At 40.9% G+C, this 27,827-nt stretch overlaps 1 protein-coding gene across 1 annotated transcript in view; it reads left to right on the plus strand.

Annotated features, from left to right (window-relative positions):
• The first annotated feature begins 1,534 nt into the window (after positions 1-1,534).
• LOC139418081 (double C2-like domains, beta) overlaps positions 1,535-27,827 on the plus strand; it is a 282,128-nt gene continuing 255,835 nt past the window's right edge. Inside the window, exons 1-4 of the mRNA XM_071167258.1 lie at positions 1,535-1,626; positions 2,110-2,253; positions 2,533-2,662; positions 7,055-7,141. Of these exons, the coding sequence (XP_071023359.1) occupies positions 1,550-1,626; positions 2,110-2,253; positions 2,533-2,662; positions 7,055-7,141 (438 nt within the window). The 5' untranslated portion in view covers positions 1,535-1,549. The remainder of the gene's footprint in view (positions 1,627-2,109; positions 2,254-2,532; positions 2,663-7,054; positions 7,142-27,827) is intronic.

Raw genomic sequence — 27,827 nt, forward strand, 5'->3', positions numbered from 1 at the left:
ATAAAGTCCATCGCATTCTACAGGTTATCAGTGTTGTTTTTTTAATGGAATTTAAACTTTAAAAAAAGAAAATCATAAGTATTTTCACTTTGAGACCAATTTTAAATGCCAGAGGAATACAGGCAATTGGGAAAAATAGCTTGAAGAGTTGGTGCAGTGATTGAACCCCGGTCTCCGGTGGGAGAGGAGTAGGCCTACATGTGGTTAGAGAAGGGGAGCATTACTCTTTACACAAGGGGCTCTGCATCTACAGTAGTGTGTTTGCTAGTGGGGGAGCGAAAGGGGGAGCAGAATCAAAGAATGCATGATTTAAATAGTAAACCCCTCTTCGAGCAAATGAGAGTGGGGCACTCAGACCCTTGCTGTGTCCCAACAACACTTAGAAATTAGGACAGTGACTTGGATATTGACATGATAAAATTAGGTTACAAAATGTGAATAAATGTTGTGTGTGTGCATGTGCTGTCCTCCCCTATGAGGGAAGTAGGCAGATGTTTCCCACAGTGCTTATAATTCCTTATTGATAGTCTGGTAAGAGTACTCAGTAAAGCAAACCATTTTCCAGCAGGGTGAAATCAGCTGTAATGGTTGTTTGCATGTGTGCCCACATACTAGAGAACTGGGTGACTCATTGTTTGGGCCTGTGATAAATAGCTGCCTTTGCTTTACTTCACAGAGACAAATGCTTTTACCTTTGCATTGCCCTCTAAAATACACATGTCAATACACTCCCAACAAGAATGTCATCTGTTTGTTTCGATACGAGGGCCTTCTTTCATCCTTTTCCATTTGAAATGACAATCAGTAATGGGTTTATCCAGGAGCTACCCATTTACGGGACATTGATGTTCTACTAATAGCTCGTGTTAGTACAATCCAAGAGTAAAGAAGAAAATGAAAAATAACATTTGTGGACAATAACTTGTTGTTGTTGGCTCACGCGAGTGGACCATTTCACACACACATCTGTTGATGAATATATTACACAAACAACTGAAGCAATGGATGTATTGCCTGGCAGACAAATGGAGATGGCGTGACCATCACGATGATCTGTTGCCCAAGGCAGGAAGCATTATTGAAGTTGTCACTGGCAACAGAGACTGTTGTATTTCTGCCTACACTGTGAAGATCCACCCAGAACTGACTTCTGGTCTCGTGTTAGCTGCCCTACAGAGCCGAGACATAGGCACACTTTTATGTCCCTCTCTTCATGGACATGACCCCCCATCTTCTTTGCTTACTGATTGGTCAGTTTATTATCTGTAGTTCCGTTTTTATCATGTTGTTGATTTGGTTTTCACTTTCTTCCCTAGCAGTACTCATTCACTTATCAACATATTTTGATAATGTCATACAAACCTCTTTCCTATTGCGATCTATGTACAAAAGCCACAAGTATATACAACTAAACTCAATTAGAGGGCGTATTACACTGCTGGGTCAATATCTTTTTGAAGTGATTTTCCCAGATGGTGTGTAGCCTTTCATTTAGTAGGACTGAGTGTCTGGATGTGTTTTTGCAGCCTTTGTCATCAGCCCTCAAAAGATGACGGAGGCCATGTTTGGGACAGGGAACGATCAGTGGGTCTGTCCCAACGACCGGCAGCTGGCCCTTCGAGCCAAGTGAGTACGCACTCCAACATCTCTACCATCTCACTAAGTATGTGAGTGTTTTTGCCGTGTCACCTGGAGAAGATGTAATGGTTATGTAAAGTATTCCTGTGCCCATCATTATTTTCATCACATGGTATAGTTTTTGTTGTAGAACTGAGTGTGTGTTTTGTTGAAACTTGTTTTTGATAGCATGGCAGTTCTGTTTTATAAAACCTTTGTGACCATTTGATCTTACACTGCAATTTATATTTTTGTATTTGATACAACATTTTGCATGTGTAGTAGTTTGTTTGTGTTCAGTGCAGTCATATAAGGAGATGTTTTTGCTAGCAGGATAGATATTTTTGTAAGGCGTGCATACGTGCATGCATAAGCCTGTGTTAGTCACGTAACATGTTTCACTTTGGCCTGCACTGCCACATGTAATGACACGAAAGAATAAACATGACAATTGATGAACATCGTAAAGCAACATGTGTGTCTGTGTCCCAGGCTGCAGACAGGCTGGTCTGTCCACACCTTCTGTACAGACCGACAGAGGAAGAGCCAGATGCTGGAGCAGCAGGAGATGGAGAACATCCTTAGTGTCATCCGCAGGGCGGAGGAACTGGAACAGATTGAACAGCTCCGCATCGGGTAGGACGCACGCACGCACACACACACCACACATCTGGTTGATACTGCTATTGAAAATTAGAATAAAACCATGAATTTCTGGTAGTTTATCTGGAATGACTATCCTTAAGCTGTCAGTTGCAGTCCATAGCCAACTTTAGTCAGTGTGTCTGTGTGTGTGTGTGTGTGTGTGTGTGTGTGTGTGTGTGTGTGTGTGTGTGTGTGTGTGTGTGTGTGTGTGTGTGTGTGTGTCTGTGTCTGTGTCTGTGTGTGTGTGTGTGTGTGTGTGTGTGTGTTCAGGAGGCTGGTGGAGCGTCTGGACAACATGAGGAAAAGTGCGATGGGAAACGGCCAGTCCCAGTGCCTGCTGTGTGGGGAGGTCCTGGGCCTCCTTGGAACCCCCTCCGTCTTCTGTCAGGACTGCTGCAAGGTAAAGGTCACGCACCTACTCTTCTGTTCTACTATAGCAGAGGCCCAAACAGACCTGAAGGGTTGCAGTATCTTTGGTTTTCATCCAAATCTCTTAATCCGTAACTCTTCCCAGCATTTGAAAGTACTGTAGGGGATAGAGCAGGGAAAATAAATGACCAATACCAATATTGCCTTCCTCTTACCGAAGCAATTTTTGCTTACATCTGTAATTTTTGTGATTAGGCAATGGCACTAGTTTACAACCGGAGTATGCAATTGAGATGATGCACTGGTAGAACGAAGAGGAGCTTGCGATTTGGGGTGAATACATCAAGTAGCCTACCAATGGAACGTTTTTGTAGGACTTTAAAGGTTCAATCTGCGATTCAATTAATGAGATATACCCAATGTTAGACAAAAATCAAAAGTTATAAATGCCTTTATGAGCTTAGTTCAACTGTTGTACCCCATCAGAACCAAATAAAAGATTGATTTACTCCATCGTTTTTAAACAAGGTAATTGTAAACAAACACTATTATAGCCTCAAAACATGGTTGAAACTATACTTTTGATATCATAGAGCTATGGGTGCAATGACTGACCACCTATCTATGAATTTGAGGGGTTACATTTCTCCAGCCCCATCCCTCACTTTGTTTTTGTTTGAACTGCAGATTGCCGCTTTACATTTACTGTTAGATCAATTACATGGCTATCTAGCAACAATATCCTATTTAAAATGTGTTATCTAGCTAATGTGTTTTGAGTTCCCACTTCCTCAGGTGGTGAATTATGTAGCATATAGCCTAGGTCAATATCCACAAAAAAAGATGGGGGCAAATTCATCTCTAAGGAGCCAAAAATAACTGATCATTCTGAATCCTATTTTGAAATGTTACAAATTAAAATGTCAATCATGCATTCCCTGAATAAGTTAGAGGAAATAGCCAACTTCTTTCTTGTCTTACTTATTGATGACACTGGAAAAAGTTAGTCTAGAGCCCTGTCGATAATGGAAAGTAACTGCGTCAAAACATATGCTTTTGTATTTATCGATGATGTTGATAATTAACACACCTGATTCAACTAAAGGCTTGATGATGAGATGCGTTCACTACTCTTTTTAACCGTGAATCATTACAATTGCAGTATTTTCCTACATATACTGTGGGTTTGACATATTGGCCATGAAGCCCATTGAACTTCTCCTATGGCCAGTAGCTTTATCTAGATCGGTCATAGCGTTTTCCGAGTGTTCTCTCCAACTCCTCTGCTCCATGTGCTAGAGGTCAATGGCACTGGGACATAATGAGATCAGAAGGGAGGAAATGAAACAACCAAAGGGAAATAGATTATGTGGGTCTCTGAGAGGAAATGTAATAAGTGTTATGCGACTGTATAAACCAGATAAGAGGGGGTTCATTCTGCTGTTCAATAGTGCCTATAATGGCTCTCATCTCAAACAGATACTTACAAGAGCTCTGTCATGTCAATAACGTAATAACTCTCGCCAAGCAAGACACAGGCCTAGGCCTATTAGACGTAAACAGAATGTATAGGGTTGGTCCTGGTCAGTCCCTGGATGGGAGACCAGATGCTGCTGGAAGTGGTGTTGGAGGGCCAGTAGGAGGCACTCTTTCCTCTGGTCTAAAAAAATATCCCAATGCCCCAGGGCAGTGATTGGGGACATTTCCCTGTGTAGGGTGCCGTCTTTCGGATGGGACGTTAAACGGGTGTCCTGACTCTCTGAGGTCATTAAAGATCCCTTGGCACTTATCGTAAGAGTAGGGGTGTTAACCCCGGTGTCCTGGCTAAATTCCCAATCTGACCCTCAAACCATCACGGTCACCTAATAATCCCCAGTTTACAATTGGCTCATTCATCCCTCTCCTCTCCCCTGTAACTATTCCCCAGGTCATTGCTGCAATTGAGAATGTGTTCTCAGTCAACATACCTGGTAAAATAACAGATAAATAAAAAAATAAATAGGACTCATCATTTGGGAATATTGTTTAATTATAGTGAATGGCAGTTCAATTCACTGTACCAAAGCATGGACTTGACTGGATAGCCAGCTTGTAGTAATCACTTTTCACCATAGGGTTGCAGCAGAGACCTCAGATGTGAATGCCTAAATTGCTTACCTAAAGCATGAAAGCGGGAGTGTTTTATGATAATTTATGTAAAATAACATATCAAATGGGCAAATATTTCTGAATATACTCATTCTCCTACTAATTTCCCTGTAAAAAATGTACAAATACTGTAGATTAGTTGATGTTGCATGATATGTTCAATGGTGAACTCATGATGTTATGCAAACTCCTTAAGTGGTCTATGCTAGACTGTTTTATGTATCGCTCGACGACATGAAAGCAAATGTGGAGAGTTTGAAGATTGTAGAAAGAAAAAGCCCGGTAGTAAATTTAAGGCACAGGAGAGGGCAGCAAAGCCCTGGAAGAGGAACATAGAGCAGGCTGTGTTTACAGTCTCATAGGAAATGGATATCTGGATATCTTCACCATTTTAACTGGGAGGGAGAGGTGTGGAGGCATGCATATATATACTACTTGTTGAAAGTTTATAGTCTTGTCAATAAATCCCCCCAGTCTAAACACAGCCCAGATTTGTTAGTATGTAATTGGAAGGTAGACAAATGTATTGGTCACTAGGTGACTGTAGTCTTCAGAAGAAGACCTGCTCTCGGTGTGAAAACCGACAGATGTACACATCCATCAGACTATGCTCTGTAGCTAGAGTACAGATGAGATGGCTATAGTCAGGCATTTTTGAGCCAGCTATCCTGGAACCCAGAAGCAAATCTTACGTGCGATGGCCAGCTTTCTGGCATAACATTCCATTTATATTAACATTCTGTTAGAGTAAACTACTATTTTAGTAGCAGTTCGGCAGTTGACCGAAAATGTTTGATCTTAGGAGGTGGAGACCCAGATATTCTATTTCTCTCTCACTCTCTAAAAATACTGAGTTACTTCAGGAAAGACAATCATGAGCACTTCAGCCAAGGTCTCTCCTCCATTGCATTAGGCTTGATTAATGCTTCCTTCCTGTGATTTTATCAAGTGAAATTGTATTGGTCATATACACATATTTAGCAGATGTTATTGCTGGTGTAGCAAAATGCTTGCTTTTCAACATCATAATCAACCCTGCTTCCAAATCGATTCTTCAGGTAATGTAATTGGATATTTTTTACACTGCTGCATCCAACCAAGCTCTCGCTTTGTCAAAGGCTACGCTAGGTGAACACACTGAAGATCTTTGCTGTTCTCTAGGGACATACAAATGTTTCCTTTTTTCTTGTTGTAAGATAATGGATTTTTTCCATTTTAAGCAATGCAAAACATACACATACAAACGAGAACATACAAACATTCACAACATCATCCTTGCCCAGACCCACATGCTCACATCTCCAGCGCCCATATCACTCTCTGCCACATGGCCTCAAACTGCACCATTTTGTTTCTCTCCATCTCCCACGCACTTTCAATGTTTACAAATATGTTTCTGATGATTGTATTAATGCTCAGTTCCAAGTCGATCCCTTAGCCCTTTACTCCCAGGCCACTTCTGTAGATCTGAGAGGACTGGATAGATTGATGCAGTATGATGAAAACTACACCCAGCCAGCCATTCAGAATGCAGAAGGAAGCTGTCTTCAGAAGTTTCTAGTGTGTAGGGGCTAGAGCCCATTTGAAATTCCGCATAAGTCTGCATGTTCAAATGACTCACCCCCTTTATTTGTGGTGGGAGGAGGTTGAGCAGTGTTTTGTTGAGTTGTGCAATGACTTGACTTCACATCATGGAAATACATGATGTGTCACAGTGACTTTTCTGTGAACTTTTCAATGTCACAAACTTGGCTGTGATGGCTCAGCAAATTTCCAACACTTTGATAACTATTGATGGTACACTATAATTGAATATCAGTGATTTTTATTCTGTTTCGTTCTTTAAACAATAAAAAAAAGTGTCCTTTCAAAAGCTTTATATTTATTGACATTCATTTCATTATTGCAGGATATATATTATCAGACACGCTCCAATTTTATGAAGTACAAAGTTGTTGGACTCACTAAAAGATTTTCACTTGGCACTGTTATCAATTTCAATATGGAACATTGCATTTTGTATAGTAATTCAAGCCAAACTGTAAAATTATCATGTACTTTTTTCACTGTTACAAAAGACAGCAGCAAAGTGCAACAACTTTATAGCTAAGTATTTCTATAACGTTTTTATAATTTACAGTATATAATACATATAAAAGTATTGTATGACCTTTTTGTGTTTTGTCCATGTTACTCAGTACACCACTCATGGTCAATTCAAAATCGGGTCTTCTTTAAAAAAAAGTTATTCTCTCTCTCTCTCTCTCTCTTACAGAAAGTGTGCACCAAGTGTGGCATAGAGCCCCAGTGCAGTCAGAAGAGAACTCAGTGGCTGTGCAAGATCTGCAGTGAACACAGAGAGGTAACGTGCATCCCTACAATTGGATAGCCCATCTGCAGTTGAACTGGCAACTACAAGAAAACATATTTTTGATTATTCTTAAAATTACTATTCACATTATATACCAGATGCATGCTTTCCATTGTGGTGAGTCCTATATATTTATAAGGGGGTAAGCCCATTCAGTGAACACTTTCAGTTTGAGAAAAGTGCAATGGAAATGCCAAAGCAAAACAGTATAATTTAATGGAAGTATCTTAGCAACAGCAGCATCCAGAGACAATGTTTACCACAGGAGGTTGGTTGCACCTTAATTGGGAAGAACGGGCTCCTGGTATTGACTGGAGCGGAATTAGTGGAATGTTATAAAATACATCAAATACATGGTTTCCAGGTGTTTGATGCCATTCCATTTGCGCCGTTACAGCTATTATGAGTCGTTCTCCCCTCAGCAGCCACCTATGTAACAAAAATATAAATCCATCATGCTACAATTTCATTGATTTTACTGAGCTACAGTTCATATGAGGTAATCAATCAATTGAAATAAATGAATTAGGCCCTAATGTATGTATTTCACATGACTGGGAATACAGATATGCATATATTGGTCATAGATACCTTAATAAAATGGGCCTCACAATGGGCCTCAGAATCTCGTCAGAGTATTTTTGTGCATTGAAATTGCCATCGATAAAATGCATTTGTGTTCATTGTCTGTAGTTTATGCCTGCCCATACCATAACCCCACCACCACCATAGGGCACTCTGTTCACAACGTTGACATCAGCAACCTGCTCACCCACACATGTGATGCCGGTTGGACATACTGCCAAATTCTCTAAAACAACGTTGGAGACTGCTTATGGAAGAGAAATTAACATTCAATTATCTGGTAACAGCTCTGGTGGACATTGCTGCAGTCAATTGCACTATCCCTCAAAACTGACATCTGTGGCATTGTGTTGTGTGACAAAACCGCACATTTTAGAGTGGCCTTTTATTGTCCCCAGCACAAGGTGCACCTCAGTAATGATCATGCTCTTTAATTAGCTTCTTGATATGCTACACCTGCCAGGTGGCAGGAAATGCTTACTGACAGGGATGTAAACACTTTTGTGCACTAAATATGATTAAAAAAAATTTTGTGTGCATATAGAACATTTCTGAGATCATTTATTTCAGCTCTTGAAACATGGTACCAACACTTTACATGTTGTGTTTATATTTTTGTTGAGTGTAGTATCTGTCTGTGGTCCCACAGGGCTGTAGCTAGCTGACAGACTTCAGACAGAGTGCTGTAGGTTGGCTTCTCCAGGGATGTTTCTCTCAGGGCTTGATTTTGGCACCCATTGGTCATCAGCAGGGCTGGCTGGATCTGGATGGGCATCTCACCACAGTGTTGTTTACAATGCACAAGCCTGATTGGGGGATTCATCTTTCATCTTTTCAATTATGGAAATGTACCTTTTTAATGCTGATAAAAGAGCGATAAAAGGGTTTGCGATGCCTGTTTTTTTTTGGGGGGGATGTGCCAGCACTGCAGTAACGACATGGAGCATTGTATGACCCTTCAAGGTATGCCTTTCAAAAGTGTTCTGCAATTTACTCCTGTCATTTTCTCCTCCATTCGTATATCAATCTTGGATCAGGATCTTGATACCTGGCCATAGACAAAACGGATGTGCATTATTTCAGCTGTACTGTTGGTTGTCATTCAAGCCAAACACCATTTTGGAAATTACAGTAACAGCAGTCAATGGACCATATTCATTCACTATACTATAGGACTATTTTCATTGGCCTCCCTCAAGGAGTTTATTGGTTGGCCTGTTCCATGTGTGGGGGCATTTCTCTGAACCACGTAATATTACCATATGCAGGCCTATATCCAGATTATTCAAGTAATTTGCAACTTTCCCCTCATGGAAAGCCATATCACGGTAGTGCCCCCAAAAGCTGCTTAGAGCCTGTGAATTGACAACCTAGATGTATTATTACCGTACAGCACAGACCTTGGTTTTATGTAGGCCGCCTTTGTTCAAGTTTCATTTCCTCCATGTTGACATATGGATCACCAGGCATCCCTGACTTTAATAGGGGAGGTGGAGGGAGAATGAGGATGGGGTTAGTTTTAGCAGAGAGATCACAGAAGCTTATGAATAATTCCACGGCTCTGCAGAATTGAGGATTGAGAGAGGGCACTGTACCGTAAAGACGTTTATGTTCAAATCGTTTTCATTGCCAAATGTTTTAACCACACACAGTGCCTCGAAAGGCAGTCTTCATTTGTCATTCCCCTCTGCTGTGAATCTGCTCCCGCAGATAGTCACCGTTTGAAAGGTAGTGTTTGACAGGGCACCTTATCGACCGTCCTTAGATGGTGCCGGTGCTTACTCAAAATGGCTGTCTTCAGTCAGATTCGGGCTTGGTACGACATGCCTCTGTGGAGGCGCCCCTCCTGAGTTTAGTTTCCTTTCCCTCAGTTCTATTTAGTTAACTCTCCTCTCTTTCTCTCCCTCTCTCTTTGCCACAGATTAGTGTTTAGATTAGGGTTGAGCGGTATCCAGATGTTCATATGGTCATACCGGTCTTCTCTCATCTCGGGATTTACCGTATTACTGGTTTAGTTCAAGGGGGAGGGGGGGGTCATTTTGTGCTTCATTTGCTCTTCTCTACTGGATTAGAATTGATGAAGGGGCATTCTATCAGCAGACAGCGCTCTGACTGATGTGTAGTTACTTTTCTCTGGTACCTTTCTCAGTGTAACCAGTCTACTTTTCTCTGGTAAAATGCAAGATTAACTTTAAGCAAAACATTAGGACATTTAGCTGGCTTCATTCTTTCTATGATACACATTAGAAATATGAGGCCCATGCAACATATTTGCATAAAATAACGTGTTTTTCATTGTAAGCATTTCACATTTCACCTTCACAAGCTACACTATACAATTTATTTTATTTTATTTTACCTTTATTTAACTAGGCAAGTCAGTTAAGAACAAATTCTTATTTTCAATGACGGCCTAGGAACAGTGGGTTAACTGCCTGTTCAGGGGCAGAATTCCTGACTTTCAACGTGGCACCTTTCCAACAAGTCAGTTCGTCAAATTACTGCCCTGCTAGAGCTGCCCCGGTCAACTATAAGTGCTTTTATTGAGAAGTGGAAACGCCTAGGAGCCGTGAATGGGACCGTCGAGGGCTGAAGTGCATAGCTCTTAAAAATAGTCTGTCATTGGTTGCAACACTCACTACTGAGTTACAAACTGCCTTTGGAAGCAATGTTAGCACAATAACTGTCCGTCGGGAACTTCATAAAATGGTTTTCCATGGTCGAGCAGCCGCAAACAAACCTAAGATCACCATGTGCAATGCCAGGCAGTCCGATGGATGAATCTGGGTTGGGCGGATGCCAGGAGAACGCTACCTGCCCCAGTGCATAGTGCCAACTTAATGCATGCTACAGCATACAATTACATTCTAGACAATTCTGTGCTTTCAACTTTGTGGCAACAGATTGGGGAAGGCCCTTTTCTGTTTCAGCATAACAATGCCCCCGTGCACAAAGCGAGGTCCATACAGAAATTGTTTGTCGAGATTGGTATGGAAGAACTTGACTGGCCTGCACAGAGCCCTGACCTCAACCCCATCGAACACCTTTGGGATGAGTTGGAATATAAATATAAAATGTGACCCCTTTCAAAACATAGCTGGACTTACCTGCTCCCGCTTTCTCCTGTTGTGCTATTAACAAACACTTGACTGGTTCAACTGTTCTGGGGAACTATGGTAAGCTTCATAATGTAACAGGTGAAATAAAGAACATAATCTGCTTTATCTCCTAACGTGCTGCACAAGTTGACTGCAGGTATTTATTCAAATTTGTTACAAGCAAAAAACAGATACCTTATTTACAAAAGTATTTAGACCTTTTGCTATGAGACTCGAAATTGAACTCCGGTTTCTTTTGATCATTCTTGATGTTTCTACAACTTGATTGGAGTCCACTTGTGGTAAATTCAATTGATTGGTCATGATTTGGAAAGGTACACACCTGTCTATATAAGGTCCAACAGTTAACAGTGCATGGCAGAGCAAAAACCAAGCCATGAGGTCGAAGGAATTGTCCGATGAGCGCTGAGACAGGATTGTGTCGAGGCACAGATCTGGGGAAGGGTACCAAAAACATTTCCTTGGTCAGGGTGGTGACCAGGAACCCGATTGTCACTCTGACAGAGCTCCAGAGTTCCTCTGTGGAGTTAGAACTTTCCAGAAAGACAAACATCTCTGCAGAACTCCACATACCTCATACCCCACATACCTCATACCCGTGTACCAGCTGTCTTCTTGTACCATCGTAATCGTCAGACTGAGGGAAAACTGGAATGTAAAATGGTGGTGGTGTTAGTTTATTAGAGTGCTCTAGTGCTGCACTGCACCTCATTGGATCTCACCTTTAACTTTTTACTGAAGTGGGCTAAATCAGTGTCACGGAGTGTTTCTTAGTAGTCTTAAACAAATCCACTTCGAAACAAAAGTATACACCTCACATACATATTTATGCGATAGCAAAAAGATGACACCTGCACCATGTCAGATATAGAGCTGAAATGTATTACATTTTGAGTTTACATCCCAATATTACATACGTCACAGAAGACTGAAATATAATGAAACTGAATTTTCTGCAGGTCTTTTTATAATGTTTATTAATGATGAAATTATAGCAAATATTAATAACATTCCACCCATGAGGTCACTAGAGGGGAATTTGATCATTTGACTGCAGGAAGGGGCTACTGGATTCTGCTTGGGCTACTGGATTCTGATACAAGATCAATTATAGTGTCTTAATAAAGGATTTACACCCCTTGACTTTTTCCACATTTTGTTGTTACAGCCTGAATGTAAAATAGATTAAATTGATACTCAATACCCCATAATGTCAAAGTGGAATTATGTTTTTAGAAATGTTTACACATTTTCTTCTGAAATCACCTTGTTCCTAGAAATTGATTCAAGGCCAGGAATGTCCTGCTCTTCCATATGGAAGAAAATACAAAATTAAATAAACCCTGATACCTCATTACCACATGCCTTATATATTCGTAAAAAGCTTGGATCAATCTCAGGGTACAAGCTGAATCTAGGCAAGAATGCGCTTTTTCCTGCTTTAAAGTGTTCTTTTATAAGCCTTCAGTTTAGGATTGTCCAGGATCAATTCACATACTTGGGAGTTAAAAAACTTCTTATGGCTAGGGGTTCCGCTAGCACCCCCCCCCCCCCCCCCAACATTCCGCTGAAAAGGCAGCGCTGTCACGCCTTGGCCTTAGTTATTTTTGTTTTCTTTATTATTCTGGTTAGGTCAGGGTGTGACATGGGGGATTTATGTGTTTTCTTGTCTAGGGGTTTTGTATGTTTATGGGGTTGTTTCCTTTCTAGGTAGTTTTGTATGGGTCCCTAAATTGTATGTCTATGGTTGCCTAGATTGGTTCTCAATTAGAGGCAGCTGTCTATCGTTGTCTCTGATTGGGAACCATATTTAGGCAGCCATATTCTTTGGGTATTTTGTGGGTGATTGTTTCCTGTGTTTGTGCCACACGGGACTGTTTCGTTGCCAGTTTACTTTATTATTTTGTATTTGTGTTTATTTTTATTTTTTCTTATTAAAAACCATGGACACCTACCACGCTGCGTATTGGTCCGATCCTTGTTTCACCTCTTCAGAGGAAGAGGAGGAAATCTGCCGTGACAAGCGCGGTATATTCAAAAATATTTTTTGGAAATATTTAACTTTCACACATTGACAAGTCCAATACAGCAAATGAAAGAGAAACATCTTGTTAATCTACCCATCGTGTCCGATTTTTAAAATGTTTCACAGCGAAAACACAACATATATTTATGTTAGATCACCACCAAATCCCAAGAAACACACAGTTATTTTTCCCAGCCAAAGATAGTCTCAAAAGCAGGAAGTCTTCCTCTTTCTCTTATTGGAAGGGTTAATGTCATTAAAATGAATGTGTTGCCCACATGTTTATATTAATTTCAATGTTTACCCAATTTCTATTCCAAACTCTTTTTTTTATTCACTTTTTTTTACTCACTTAATTCAATATTTTTAATTCACTGGATCAAACATGTATTTTATTTGGGAAGGCAAGGTACCACGGATTGGTAGAAAACATTTACAGAAGCCTAAGGCACTGGGTGGTTTAGCTCTACCAAATATTATTGGGCTGCACATTTCAGAGCCCTTCTCTACTGGCTGCAGACTTATCCTACTGGCCCTAGACCACTCTGGGTCCAGATGGAGTCTCAATCATGTAAACCTGCTGCACTTTCTTCTGCGTTGTGCTCGTCTCTCCCAGTGTCCCTAGGCAAAAGGTGTGTCAACCCAATTGTAAAGCAGTCGATTGAAATTTGGAATCAGTTCCATTTAGCCTTTAGCCTCCGAGGCTTTTCTCTCTTAGGCCCGATCTATCAAAAGATTTTATATCCTCTATCTTTAAATGATGGGGTTTTTGGCATCTGGCACCCACTTGGCCTCTCCTCACTATCCTAATTATTATTTGATGATACATTTGCCTCTTTTGCTCAGCTACAGGAAAGGTTCAACCTCCCCAATCCCACTTCTTCTGCTCTCTTCAGACTAGGAACTTTGTCAGAGCTAACACACCTACATTTTCCAATAGGCCTGTGAGAGACCAGAGAGCTGTGTAAGGACATCAGGGATAAAATTGTTGACCTGCACAAGGCTGGGATGGGCTACAGGACAATAGGCAAGCAGCTTGGAGAGAAGGCAACAACTGTTGGTGCAATTATTAGAAAATGGAAGAAGTTCAAGATGACGGTCAATCACCCTCGGTCTGGGGCTCCATGCCAGATCTCACCTCGTGGGGCATCAATGATCATGAGGAAGGTGAGGGATCAAACCAGAACTACACGGCAGAACCTGGTCAATGACCTGAAGAGAGCTGGGACCACAGTCTCAAAGAAAACCATTAGTAACACACTACGCCGTCATGGATTAAAATCCAGCAGCGCACGCAAGGTCCCCCTGCTCAAGCCAGGCCCGTCTGAAGTTTGCCAATGACCATCTGGATGATCCAGAGGAGGAATGGGAGAAGGTCATGTGGTCTGATGAGACAAAAATAGAGCTTTTTGTTCTAAACTCCACTTGCCGTGTTTAGAGGAAGAAGAAGGATGAGTACAACCCCAAGAACACCATCCCAACCATGAAGCATGGAGGTGGAAACATTCTTTGGGGACGCTTTTCTGCAAAGGGGACAGGACGACTGCACCGTATTGAGGGGAGGATGGATGGGGCCATGTATCGTGAGATCTTGGCCAACAACCTCCTTCCCTCAGTAAGAGCATTGAAGATGGGTTGTGGCTGGGTCTTCCAGCATGACAATGACCCGAAACACACAGCCAGGGCAACTAAGGAGTGGCTCCGTAAGAAGCATCTCAAGGTCCTGGAGTGGCCAAGCCAGTCTCCAGACCTGAACCCAATAGAAAATCTTTGGAGTGAGCTGAAAGTCCGTATTCCCCAGCGACAGCCCCAAAACCTGAAGGATCTGGAGAAGGTCTGTATGGAGGAGTGGGCCAAAATCCCTGCTGCAGTGTGTGCAAACCTGGTCAAGAACTACAGGAGACGTATGATCTCTGTAATTGCAAAACGGTTTCGGTACCAAATATTAGGTTCTGCTTTTCTAATGTATCAAATACTTATGTCATGCAATAAAATGCAAATTAATTACTTAAAAATCATACAATGTGATTTTCTGGATTTTTGTTTTAGATTCCGTCTCTCACAGTTGAAGTGTACCTATGATAAAAATGACAGACCTCTACATGCTTTGTAAGTAGGAAAACCTGTATCAAATACTTGTTCTCCCCACTGTATATGCAATCATTAAAGACTCGATTGGAAAAGGATTTGGGAGAGGAACTTGTGGAAGACACCTGGGAATCTGTGCTGCACAGGGTGCATTCGTCCTCTTTTAGCATTAGACACAGCCTCATTCAATTCAAGGTGGTTCACCGTATCCACTGGTTCGGGGCCAAACTTGGAAGAATATTCTCTGATTTTGATCCTATTTGTGTCCGATGCAAAACGGATCCAGCCACACTGTTGAATATGTTTTGGGACTGTCACAAACTGTCTGGTTTCTGGGAATTAATATTTAAATGTTATAGCTCTGTCTCCCCTTACAGCCCTTTTTGGAGTACTGCCCATAGGTACCCCCTTGTCAAGAATTCAGTCGGACACTATTGCTTATACAACTCTTGTAGCTAGCCGGCTAATACTCCAGAACTGGAAGATGGCAGTTCCTCCATCTTATAAATATTGGGTGGGAGATGTGTTGTGCTCTCTGAAATGACAGAAAATGTAATTCAATACATGTGGGAACTCCAAACGGTTCTATGATGCTTGGGCTCCATTCCGGTCTTCATTTCAACAGTTCTCTGATGGCATTCTAATTAAAACAAAAATAAGTCTGTATTTGACACCCCTGTGACTCACAGGTTGGAGGAGCATTTCTTTGTGGGTTTTTGGGGTGAGGGGGACATTGAGGTTGATGTGCCTATTGATTCTTATTGAATGTGACTTGCCTTATTTCTCTTGCCCTGTCAGAGATTAAAATGTGAGCTTGTTTTTCCCAATTTTTTATTTTGTTTACGCTTACATTAAAAAAGCATTGTAAACTTCAATTTTGGTCCAGTGGATGGTCGGTCTGTGGCCATGACTGTCTGAGTGGTTGCATTTCTCCACCCGTATCCCTCGTCTGTTTACAGGAACAGTAGTGAGGTTACCGCTCTGTCCCTCTTAGCTACAGTATTCTCTTTAATCGTTGTACTCTTCTGCCCAGTGTGTTTTAACTTGGCTAGACTACGGTATCTTTATAGTTTTTTTTCCTACTTGAGTTTATTATTTATATTGTTTGTTGTCTTGTGTGTAAAACTGAAAAAAGTGTTTTTTTACAAATAAAAAGCTGAAATGTCTTGAGTCAATAAGTATTTAACCCCTTTGTTATGGCAAACCAAAATACATTCAGGAGTAAAAATTTGTTTAACAAGTAACATAATAAGTTGGATGGACTCACTGTGTGCAATAAGTGTTTAAAGATGATTATTGAATGGCAACCTCATCTCTGTACCCCACATATACAATTATCTGTAGGGTCCCTCAGTTAAGCAATGAATTTCAACAGCCGACTCAATCACAAAGACCAGGGAGGTTTTCCAATGACTCGTAAAGAAAGGCACCTATTGATAGATGGGTAAAAAAAAGCATACATTGAATATCCCTTTGAGAATGGTGAAGTTATTAATTACACTTTGGACGGTGTATCAATACACCCAGTCACTACAAAGATCCAGGCATCCTTCCTAACTCAGTTGCCGGAGAAGGAAACAGCTCAGGGATTTCACCATGAGGGCAATGGTGACTTTTTGAAGCAGTTACTGAGTTTACCCCACTGTTCCTAGGCCGTCATTGTAAATAAGAATTTATTCTTAACTTCTTATGGCTGGGGGCAGTATTGAGTAGCTTGGATGAATAAGGTGCCCAGAGGTGCCCAGAGTAAACTGCCTGCTACTCAGTCCCAGAAGCTAAGACATGCATATTAGTGTATCAGTATATTTGGATAGAAAACACCCTGATGTTTCTAAAACTGTTTGAATGATGTCTGTGAGCATATATAACAAAACTCAGAAGATGGCAGGCAAATACCAGAGAGAAAAATCCAACCAGGAAGTGGGAAATCTGAGGTTTGTAGTTTTTCAACTCTTGGCCTGTCGAATACACAGTGGGATATTGGTAATGATGCACTTCCTAAGGCTTCCACTAGATGTCAACAGTCTTTAGAACCTTGTTTGATGCTTCTACTGTGAAGTGGGGGCGAATGAGAGGGGAATGAGTCAGGGCTCTGGCAGAGTGCCATGAGCTGACCACGCTCGTTCATGTGAGAGCGAGCTCTGTTCCATTGCATTTCTACAGACAAATTAATTCTCCAGTTGGAACATTATTGAAGATTTCTGTTAAAAACACCCTAAAGATCGATTCTATACTTCGTTTGACATGTTTCTACGACCTGTAATATAACTTTTTGGACTTTTTGTCCATACTTTCCGCTGGACTTGCACGCGCCATCGTGAGTTTGGATTTGTTTACCAAACGCGTTAACAAAAGGAGGACATAAATGGACATTATCGAACAAAACAAACATTTATTGTGGAACTGGGATTCATGGGAGTGCATTCTGACGAAGATCATCAAAGGTAAGTGAATATTTATAATGCTATTTCTGACTTCTGTTGACTCCACAACATGGCGGATATCTGTTTGGCTTGTTTTGTTCTCTGAGCACCGTAACCAGATTATAGCATGGTGTGCTTTTTCCGTAAAGCTTTTTTGAAATCTGACACAGCGGTTGCATTAAGGAGAAGTGTATCTATAATTCTGTGCATAATAGTTGTATCTTTTATCAATGTTTATTATGAGTATTTCTGTAAATTGTTGTGGCTCTCTGCAAAATCACTGGATGTTTTGGAACTTTTTGATATAAATATGAACTTTATCGAACAAAATATATATGTATTGTGTAACATGAAGTCCTATGAGTGTCATTTGATGAAGATCGTCAAAGGTTGGTGATTCATTTGATCTATATTTCTGCTTTTTGTGACTCCTCTCTTTGGCTGGAAAAATTTATGTGTTTTTCTGTGACTTGGCTCAGACCTAACATAATCGTTTGGTTTTCTTTCACTGTAAAATCGGACACTGTGGTGGGATTAACAAGAAGTGTATCTTTAATATGGTGTAAAATACTTGTATGATTGAGGAATTTTAATTGAGGGATTTCTGTTGTTTTGAATTTGGCGCCCTGCACTTTCACTGGCTGTTGTCATATCGATCCCGTTAGCGGGATCTCAGCCCAAAGATGAATTTATTTGCCTAGTTTATTTTTATTTTTTAGGGGAGAATCAGCTTTATATTGCGTAAATAATGTTGCTTCCATCAATGTAAATTGTCTGCATCATTTCCAATCCCCCATATATTTTGGGGTAAATATATATATCTATTTTACAATAGTTATATTTGGTTTGTTTTTAGTCCTTCCTCTATTTCTGATGTCCATCCAGTTTGATTTCTATTTGTAACTGTGCTATTTCACAAAATTTCTGAATCTATATACATTTTACAGACCCCGTATGTTTTACATTGGTTATCTTGTTATTAGTCCCGCCCTTCAGCTCCATTCAACCCCTCCCATCTATCTCTCAATGTCATCCATTTTGGATTTTTATTTGCCATATATTTTTCAACTGTGCAGTGATGCTTCACAAAAGTATTGAACCTTTCTATTTTCATAGCTTCTACAGATTGTGAATTAAAAATAAACATTGTTGCTCAAATAATAATTATATTATTGATTGATTGACTATGGTTTTTCAGGTCACCCATTATTGCTATCTGCAGCGTTAGTTCTAGGCAAATGTTGCAATTCTTCAGCCATTCCTGGACCTGTGACCAAAAACGAGCTACATATGGACAATACCAAAATAAATGATCTAATGACTCTGCCTCCTCACAGCAGAATCTGCAGAGCTGGGAAGATTGTATCCCCCATATACATAATATTCTATTGGTTGAAAGAATTTTGTATAGCAATTTAAATTGAATTCGAAGTTTTGAATCCGGCGTTGTTTTGCGTATCAATTCATAAACCATGTGCCATGGAATGGGTACATCGAAAATCTCTTCCCAACTATTTTGCAATTTATATGGCACATCTGTCAGTTTTTTGTTCCTTAAATGAAATTGCTATGTTTTTATTTATCACACTTTTCTTTCACCATTTATGTTCTTTAATACAGGGCCGACATACAAGTTCCTTCCTTTTTTCCCCTTCTACTTGCCTCTTCCATTTCTGTGGTAATGCAGCAATTAATTGGTTGTAATTTTGGGTTGAGCAGACATTTCCATGTGTCTGTGTTAGCTGCATGTATGACATGCAACTCCACCAGTCCTATTTATGATACAATTCACTAAAATTATACCTTTTTTAAACATTTTCTTTATCAATTAGTATATTTGAGTTTATATTGTTGTATTATTTGTTCTGTCTTTTCAGGTGGATTAAACTAAAATTGCAACCAACTTTCTAAGGCTTGTTTTTTAAAAAATACGATATTTTGGATATTATTTCCTTTTCAAACAACCGAAAGTGAGCAGGTGTAATCTGAATAAAGGGAAAAAGGCCCTTCTTGAACACATTATTACCAATTTACTAGAGAATGATGCCTTTAGTGAGAGTTTTGATGCTTTAATATTTAATAATTTCTGCCCTCCGAATTCATATTCGTTATACAAATGGCCCGTTTAATTTTGTCTGGCTTGCCGTTCCAAATAAAATGGATTATTTTTTGTTCATATAATTTAAAAAGCAGGTCACTAGATGTAGGTAAAACCATAAGCAAATAGGTAAACTGCGATATGACTAAAGAGTTAGTCAGGGTGATTTTTCCACAAATAGACAGGTATTTTCCTTTCCATGGTAGCAAGATCTTATCTATTTTTGCTAACTTTCTATAAATATTTATTGGAGTTAGGCAACTGACTTGCCTAATTAAATAACGGTTAAATAAAAAATAAAATAAAAAATAAAAAAATGTTCCCACAATGTTACCACAACCTAATGAAACATTCTGGGAACCTTTAACCGTATCAGTCCCGAGACCCCAGCAACATCAGCTTTAATTTATCAGACTTTAATTTATCTGCATGTCCAGCCCTTATATTTAGCCTCATAATGAAGTGAAATAAACAGTTGCATTCATGATTTGTATTGACAGTTGTCTTTAAAAAAAAGTCTGTCAAAGCAAAAATCTGATAATTATTTTTTTTATATATTGACCTTTCTAGTGCTCGACAACATTCCACTGAAAAGGCAGCGCGAGAAATTATTATTATTTTTTTATATGTAACTTTCTCACATTAATTAACAAGTACAATACAGCAAATGAAAGATAAACATTTCAAAAATGCTTTACAGCTAAAGCACAACATATGATTATGTTAGAACACCGCCAAGTCGAAAAAACACAGCCATTTTTCCAGCCAAAGATAGGAGTCACAAAAAGCAGAAATATAGATAAAATGAATCACTAACCTTTGATGATCTTCATCAGATGACACTCATAGGACATCCTGTTACACAATACATGTATGATTTGTTCGATAATGTGCATATTTACATCCACAAATCTCGCCTTTACGTGCAGTAATATTTTGATTCCAAAACATCTGGTGATTTTGCAGAAATACTCATAATAAACATTGATAAAAGATACTAGTGTTGTTCACAGAATTAAAGATAGACTTCTCCTTAATGCAACCGCAGTGTCAGATTTCAACAAAAACTACTGAAAAAGCATTAAAAAAAAGCATCTGAGAACGGCGCTCAAAACCCAAAACAGCCAGAGGAATATCCGTCATTTTGGAATCAACAAAGTTAGAAACAACACCATAAATATTCACTTACCTTTGATGATCTTCATCAGAAGGCACTCCCAGGAATCCCGGTTCGGGAATAAATGACTGATTTGTTCTATAAAGTTCCATAATTTATGTCAAAATAGCCACTTGTTGTTAGTGTGTTCAGCCCAGTAATCCATCTTCATGAGGCGCAGACACTTCATCCAGACAAAATCTCAAAAAGTTCCGTTACAGTCCTTTAGAAACATGTCAAACGATGTATGGAATCAATCTTTAGGATGTTTTTAACATAAAACATCAATAATGTTCCAACTGGAGAATTCCTTTGTCTTCAGAAAAGCACTGGAACGCGAAGTAACTCTGTCGGGAGCGTGCGTCATGAGACAAAGGCTCTCTGCCAGACCACTGACTCAAAGAGGTCTCATGAGCGGTTGACATCTAGTGGAAGCCGTAGGAAGTATCCATATCTCTATGTGTATTTGGTAGGCCAAGCATTGAAAAACTACAAACCTCAGATTTCCCACTTCCTGGTTGGATTTTTCTCAGGTTTTTGCCTGCCATATGAGTTCCGTTATACTCACAGACATCATTCAAACAGTTTTAGAAACGTCAGAGTGTTTTCAATCCAATACTAATAATAATATGCATATATTAGCATCTGGGACAGAGTAGGAGGCAGTTCACTCTGGGCACTCTATTCATCCAAAAGTGAAAATGCTGCCCCCTATCCCAAAAAGGTTCAAGCTGTAAGTACAGAAATGGTTTTCTCACTTGGAAATGGTTATCCAACTAGTCAGTGACAACTGTGTCGAGTTTGGACTTTGTGACAGCGACTGTGTGAGCTAATTACAGTATTATAGACACCAGTAGAGGCTGCTGGGGAGAGGACGGCTCATAACAATGGCTGGAATGGAGCACATTGAATGGCATCAAACCAATGGAAACCATACGTTTGATGTACTTGATACCTTTCTACCTACAGTGCCTTGCGAAAGTATTCGGCCCCCTTGAACTTTGCGACCTTTTGCCACATTTCAGGCTTCAAACATAAAGATATAAAACTGTATTTTTTTGTGAAGAATCAACAACAAGTGGGACACAATCATGAAGTGGAACGACATTTATTGGATATTTCAAACTTTTTTAACAAATCAAACACTGAAAAATTGGGCGTGCAAAATTATTCAGCCCCTTTACTTTCAGTGCAGCAAACTCTCTCCAGAAGTTCAGTGAGGATCTCTGAATGATCCAATGTTGACCTAAATGACTAATGATGATAAATACAATCCACCTGTGTGTAATCAAGTCTCCGTATAAATGCACCTGCACTGTGATAGTCTCAGAGGTCCGTTAAAAGCGCAGAGAGCATCTGCGAGATACTGTTGTGAAGAAGTTTAAAGCTGGATTTGGATACAAAAAGATTTCCCAAGCTTTAAACATCCCAAGGAGCACTGTGCAAGCGATAATATTGAAAGGGAATTAGTATCAGACCACTGCAAATCTACCAAGACCTGGCCGTCCCTCTAAACTTTCAGCTCATACAAGGAGAAGACTGATCAGAGATGCAGCCAAGAGGCCCATGATCACTCTGGATGAACTGCAGAGATCTACAGCTGAGGTGGGAGACTCTGTCCATAGGACAACAATCAGTCGTATATTGCACAAATCTGGCCTTTATGGAAGAGTGGCAAGAAGAAAGCCATTTCTTAAAGATATCCATAAAAAGTGTCGTTTAAAGTTTGCCACAAGCCACCTGGGAGACACACCAAACATGTGGAAGAAGGTGCTCTGGTCAGATGAAACCAAAATTGAACTTTTTGGCAACAATGCAAAACGTTATGTTTGGTGTAAAAGCAACACAGCTGAACACACCATCCCCACTGTCAAACATGGTGGTGGCAGCATCATGGTTTGGACCTGCTTTTCTTCAGCAGGGACAGGGAAGATGGTTAAAATTGATGGGAAGATGGATGGAGCCAAATACAGGACCATTCTGGAAGAAAACCTGATGGAGTCTGCAAAAGACCTGAGACTGGGACAGAGATTTGTCTTCCAACAAGACAATGATCCAAAACATAAAGCAAAATCTACAATGGAATGGTTCAAAAATAAACATATCCAGGTGTTAGAATGGCCAAGTCAAAGTCCAGACCTGAATCCAATCGAGAATCTGTGGAAAGAACTGAAAACTGCTGTTCACAAATGCTCTCCATCCAACCTCACTGAGTTCGAGCTGTTTTGCAAGGAGGAATGGGAAAAAATGTCAGTCTCTCGATGTGCAAAACTGATGGAGACATACCCCAAGCGACTTACAGCTGTAATCGCAGCAAAAGGTGGCGCTACAAAGTATTAACTTAAGGGGGCTGAATAATTTTGCACGCCCAATTTTTCAGTTTTTGATTTGTTAAAAAAGTTTGAAATATCCAATAAATGTCGTTCCACTTCATGATTGTGTCCCACTTGTTGTTGATTCTTCACAAAAAAATACAGTTTTTCTCTTTATGTTTGAAGCCTGAAATGTGGCAAAACGTCGCAAAGTTCAAGGGGGCCGAATACTTTCGCAAGGCACTGTATTCTGCTCCAGCCATTACCACAAGCCTGTCCTCCCCAATTAAGGTGCCACCAACCTCCTGTGATAGACACTCTGTCCTGGGATTCCCTATGATCTTTTATGTAGAACAATTCCTTACCTTCTAACGACTCTTTTGTAACTTGCAAGCATCTTAGAGCAAGACATGTTACATATGCATGCGGGCGTGTGTGTGTGAGTCTCAGCTTTTCATAGATAGCTTTTAATAATTTGTAGCTCAAACCATTCAGACTCTACAGACATTTTTTTTTTTAAGAACGGGGCCCGTGCCCCTTCGGGATCCACCCTTGTCTCACAAACACTGCTCTTGTTCAGCCCCCAATGTTTGTTATCGACGAATACAATGTGATCTGGGAACGTTCTTGTAACTTCAGGTGAATGTTTTTTTGCGCCCTTAAACAAACATTGAAGAATGATCTGCATAACTTGACAGTTATTGTGTTTTTTGGGAACATATCTTTTGTGATGTGTCGTGGTAATTTCCTGTATTACTAAACATTGAGAGAGCAAACCACACACACGTCAGAGTTATATTATGAAGTCCATCTTTAATTATATATGAGCTTCACCATAGCCCTGTGACTCTCAGATCAATTCAGTGTCTATAAATGAATTCTCTGAGAGTGCTTACCAAATAATTCTTAGTATCATTTATAGCCAAGACACACCCCTCTCAACTCATATGACGAATAACAGATCTTAGGAACATTACACAAATAACCTTTTACTTGAAAGAGGAGTATCCCATAGCTAGATAGCATTAGCTATAAATTATTGTTCAGTTTGGTGTCTTTAGACAAGATTCTTATCTCGTTCTTGGTACCACTTAGGACCAAAATATTAGCTCATCCAATGGCATATATCAATTGTCAATTCTAGATACTCCCATCTCAAATACAATCTCTCCTGGACAAGCTCACCGAGACAGTGAGCCTCTTAGGTCATATACTAGGTCAAGATAAGGGCAACCTCAGAGGAGACATACAATAGTTACAGACACATTCCAATAAGAAGACAAGCCTCCATTCTGTCCTCCTCCCCTTCTGATATTCTTCATAGCATCACATGGTTTAACAGATACATTGACATATGAAGACAAGCCTGACCTCTCCCCTCTCTGGGCCCCAAGTGACTAAGCCCTGGAGAAGAGATAACTGCAACTGCCAACAGTATAGTCCAAAATAAAACATCCTAATGACAAATATCTCACATAAGCATTATTATGTAAATGAAACATCTTGTTTATCAATGTTACCTATCTAATTCTGATTCAGCCACGACAGATGTCCCCACAATATTCCCACCAGATGATTCCCACAACCTAATTAAACATTCTGGGAACCTTTAAATAACAGATGAAATGTCTTAAAGGATATTTCTTGCAGCATCAGGTGAATGTTTTATGCAAACATTCTGTAATCATCACCACAAATGGACAGTGTTCATTAATGAGAACATTTGCCACGACCTAACACATTTTCTAAGAACTTTCACAGAACCAATTTTGGTTTGCTTGTAAAACATTACCAGCACATTGTGTTGTTACATTACGTGGAAACCTAATGATAACTTTTGGGGAATGTTCTGTGGTGGTTGTTAAAGATGTTGTGCACAACATTTTAGTCAATATTTCTTTTTTACCTCACTACCCTCTGGAGAGCCTTACGGTTGTGGGCGGAGCAGTTGCCGTACCAGAAGGTGATACAGCCCGCCAGGATGCTCTCGATTGTGCATCTGTAGAAGTTTGTGAGTGCTTTTGGTGACAAACCGAATTTCTTCAGCCTCCTGAGGTTGAAGAGGCGCTGCTGCGCCTTCTTCACGATGCTGTCTGTGTGAGTGGACCAATTCAGTTTGTCTGTGATGTGTATGCCGAGGAACTTAAAACTTGCTACCCTCTCCACTACTGTTCCATCGATGTGGATAGGGGGGTGTTCCCTCTGCTGTTTCCTGAAGTCCACAATCATCTCCTTAGTTTTGTTGACGTTGAGTGTGAGGTTATTTTCCTGACACCACACTCCGAGGGCCCTCACCTCCTCCCTGTAGGCCGTCTCGTCGTTGTTGGTAATCAAGCCTACCACTGTTGTGTCGTCCGCAAACTTGATGATTGAGTTGCAGGCGTGCGTGGCCACGCAGTCGTGGGTGAACAGGGAGTACAGGAGAGGGCTCAGAACGCACCCTTGTGGGGCCCCAGTGTTGAGGATCAGCGGGGTGGAGATGTTGTTGCCTACCCTCACCACCTGGGGGCGGCCCGTCAGGAAGTCCAGTACCCAGTTGCACAGGGCGGGTTCGAGACCCAGGGTCTCGAGCTTGATGACGAGCTTGGAGGGTACTATGGTGTTGAATGCCGAGCTGTAGTCGATGAACAGCATTCTCACATAGGTATTCCTCTTGTCCAGATGGGTTAGGGCAGTGTGCAGTGTGGTTGAGATTGCATCGTCTGTGGACCTATTTGGGCGGTAAGCAAATTGGAGTGGGTCTAGGGTGTCGGGTAGGGTGGAGGTGATATGGTCCTTGACTAGTCTCTCAAAGCACTTCATGATGACGGAAGTGAGTGCTACGGGGCGGTAGTCGTTTAGCTCAGTTACCTTAGCTTTCTTGGGAACAGGAACAATGGTGGCCCTCTTGAAGCATGTGGGAACAGCAGACTGGTATAGGGATTGATTGAATATGTCCGTAAACACACCGGCCAGCTGGTCTGCACATGCTCTGAGGGCGCGGCTGGGGATGCCGTCTGGGCCTGCAGCCTTGCGAGGGTTAACACGTTTAAATGTCTTACTCACCACGGCTGCAGTGAAGGAGAGTCTGCATGTTTTCGTTGCAGGCCGTGTCAGTGGTACTGTATTGTCCTCAAAGCGGGCAAAAAAGTTATTTAGTCTGCCTGGGAGCAGGACATCCTGGTCCGTGACTGGGCTGGATTTCTTCTTGTAGTCCGTGATTGACTGTAGACCCTGCCACATGCCTCTTGTGTCTGAGCCGTTGAATTGAGATTCTACTTTGTCTCTGTACTGACGCTTAGCTTGTTTGATAGCCTTGCGGAGGGAATAGCTGCACTGTTTGTATTCGGTCATGTTACCAGTCACCTTGCCCTGATTAAAAGCAGTGGTTCGCGCTTTCAGTTTCACGCGAATGCTGCCATCAATCCACGGTTTCTGGTTAGGGAATGTTTTAATCGTTGCTATGGGAACGACATCTTCAACGCACGTTCTAATGAACTCGCACACCGAATCAGCGTATTCGTCAATATTGTTATCTGACGCAATACGAAACATGTCCCAGTCCACGTGATGGAAGCAGTCTTGGAGTGTGGAGTCAGCTTGGTCGGACCAGCGTTGGACAGACCTCAGCGTGGGAGCCTCTTGTTTTAGTTTCTGTCTGTAGGCAGGGATCAACAAAATTGAGTCGTGGTCAGCTTTTCCGAAAGGAGGGCGGGGCAGGGCCTTATATGTGTCGCGGAAGTTAGAGTAACAATGATCCAAGGTTTTTCCACCCCTGGTTGCGCAATCGATATGCTGATAAAATTTTGGGAGTCTTGTTTTCAGATTAGCCTTGTTAAAATCCCAAGCAACAATGAATGCAGCCTCCGGATAAATGGATTCCAGTTTGCAAAGAGTCAAATAAAGTTCGTTCAGAGCCATCGATGTGTCTGCTTGTGGGGGGGATATATACGGCTGTGATTATAATCGAAGAGAATTCTCTTGGTAGATAATGCGGTCTACATTTGATTGTGAGGAATTCTAAATCAGGTGAACAGAAGGATTTGAGTTCCTGTATGTTTCTTTCATCACACCATTTCTCGTTAGTCATAAGGCATACGCCCCCGCCCCTCTTCTTACCAGAAAGATGTTTGTTTCTGTCGGCTCGATGCGTGGAGAAACCCGCTGGCTGCACCGCCCCCGATAGCGTCTCTCCAGTGAGCCATGTTTCCGTGAAGCAAAGAACGTTACAGTCTCTGATGTCCCTCTGGAATGCTACCCTTGCTCGGATTTCATCAACCTTGTTGTCAAGAGACTGGACATTGGCGAGAAGGATGCTAGGGAGTGGTGCACGATGTGCCCGTCTCCGGAGTCTGACCAGAAGACCGCCTCGTTTCCCTCTTTTTCTGAGTCGTTTTTTTGGGTCGCTGCATGGGATCCACTCCGTTGTCCTGGGTGAAAGGCAGAACACAGGATCCGCGTCGCGAAAAACATATTCTTGGTCGTACTGATGGTGAATTGACGCTGATCTTATATTCAGTAGTTCTTCTCGACTGTATGTAATGAAACCTAAGATGACCTGGGGTACTAATGTAAGAAATAACACGTAAAAAAACAAAACACTGCATAGTTTCCTAGGAACGCGAAGCGAGGCGGCCATCTCTGTCGGCGCCGGAAGTAATATGTCTGTGTCTGTGTTATACTCACAGACAATATTTTTACAGTTTTGGAAAATTTAGAGTGTTTTCTATCCTAAGCTGTCAATTATATGCATATTTTAGCATCTTGTCCTGACAAAATATCCCTTTTACTTTGGGAACGTTATTTTTCCAAAAATGAAAACACTGCCCGCTAGTCACAAAAGGTTAATGGCACCTTAATGGCAATCTTAGCTAATGTTCTGGGAATGTTC

Source organism: Oncorhynchus clarkii, chromosome 10, assembly GCF_045791955.1.
Source record: "Oncorhynchus clarkii lewisi isolate Uvic-CL-2024 chromosome 10, UVic_Ocla_1.0, whole genome shotgun sequence".
Classification (NCBI taxonomy): Eukaryota; Metazoa; Chordata; class Actinopteri; order Salmoniformes; family Salmonidae; genus Oncorhynchus; species Oncorhynchus clarkii.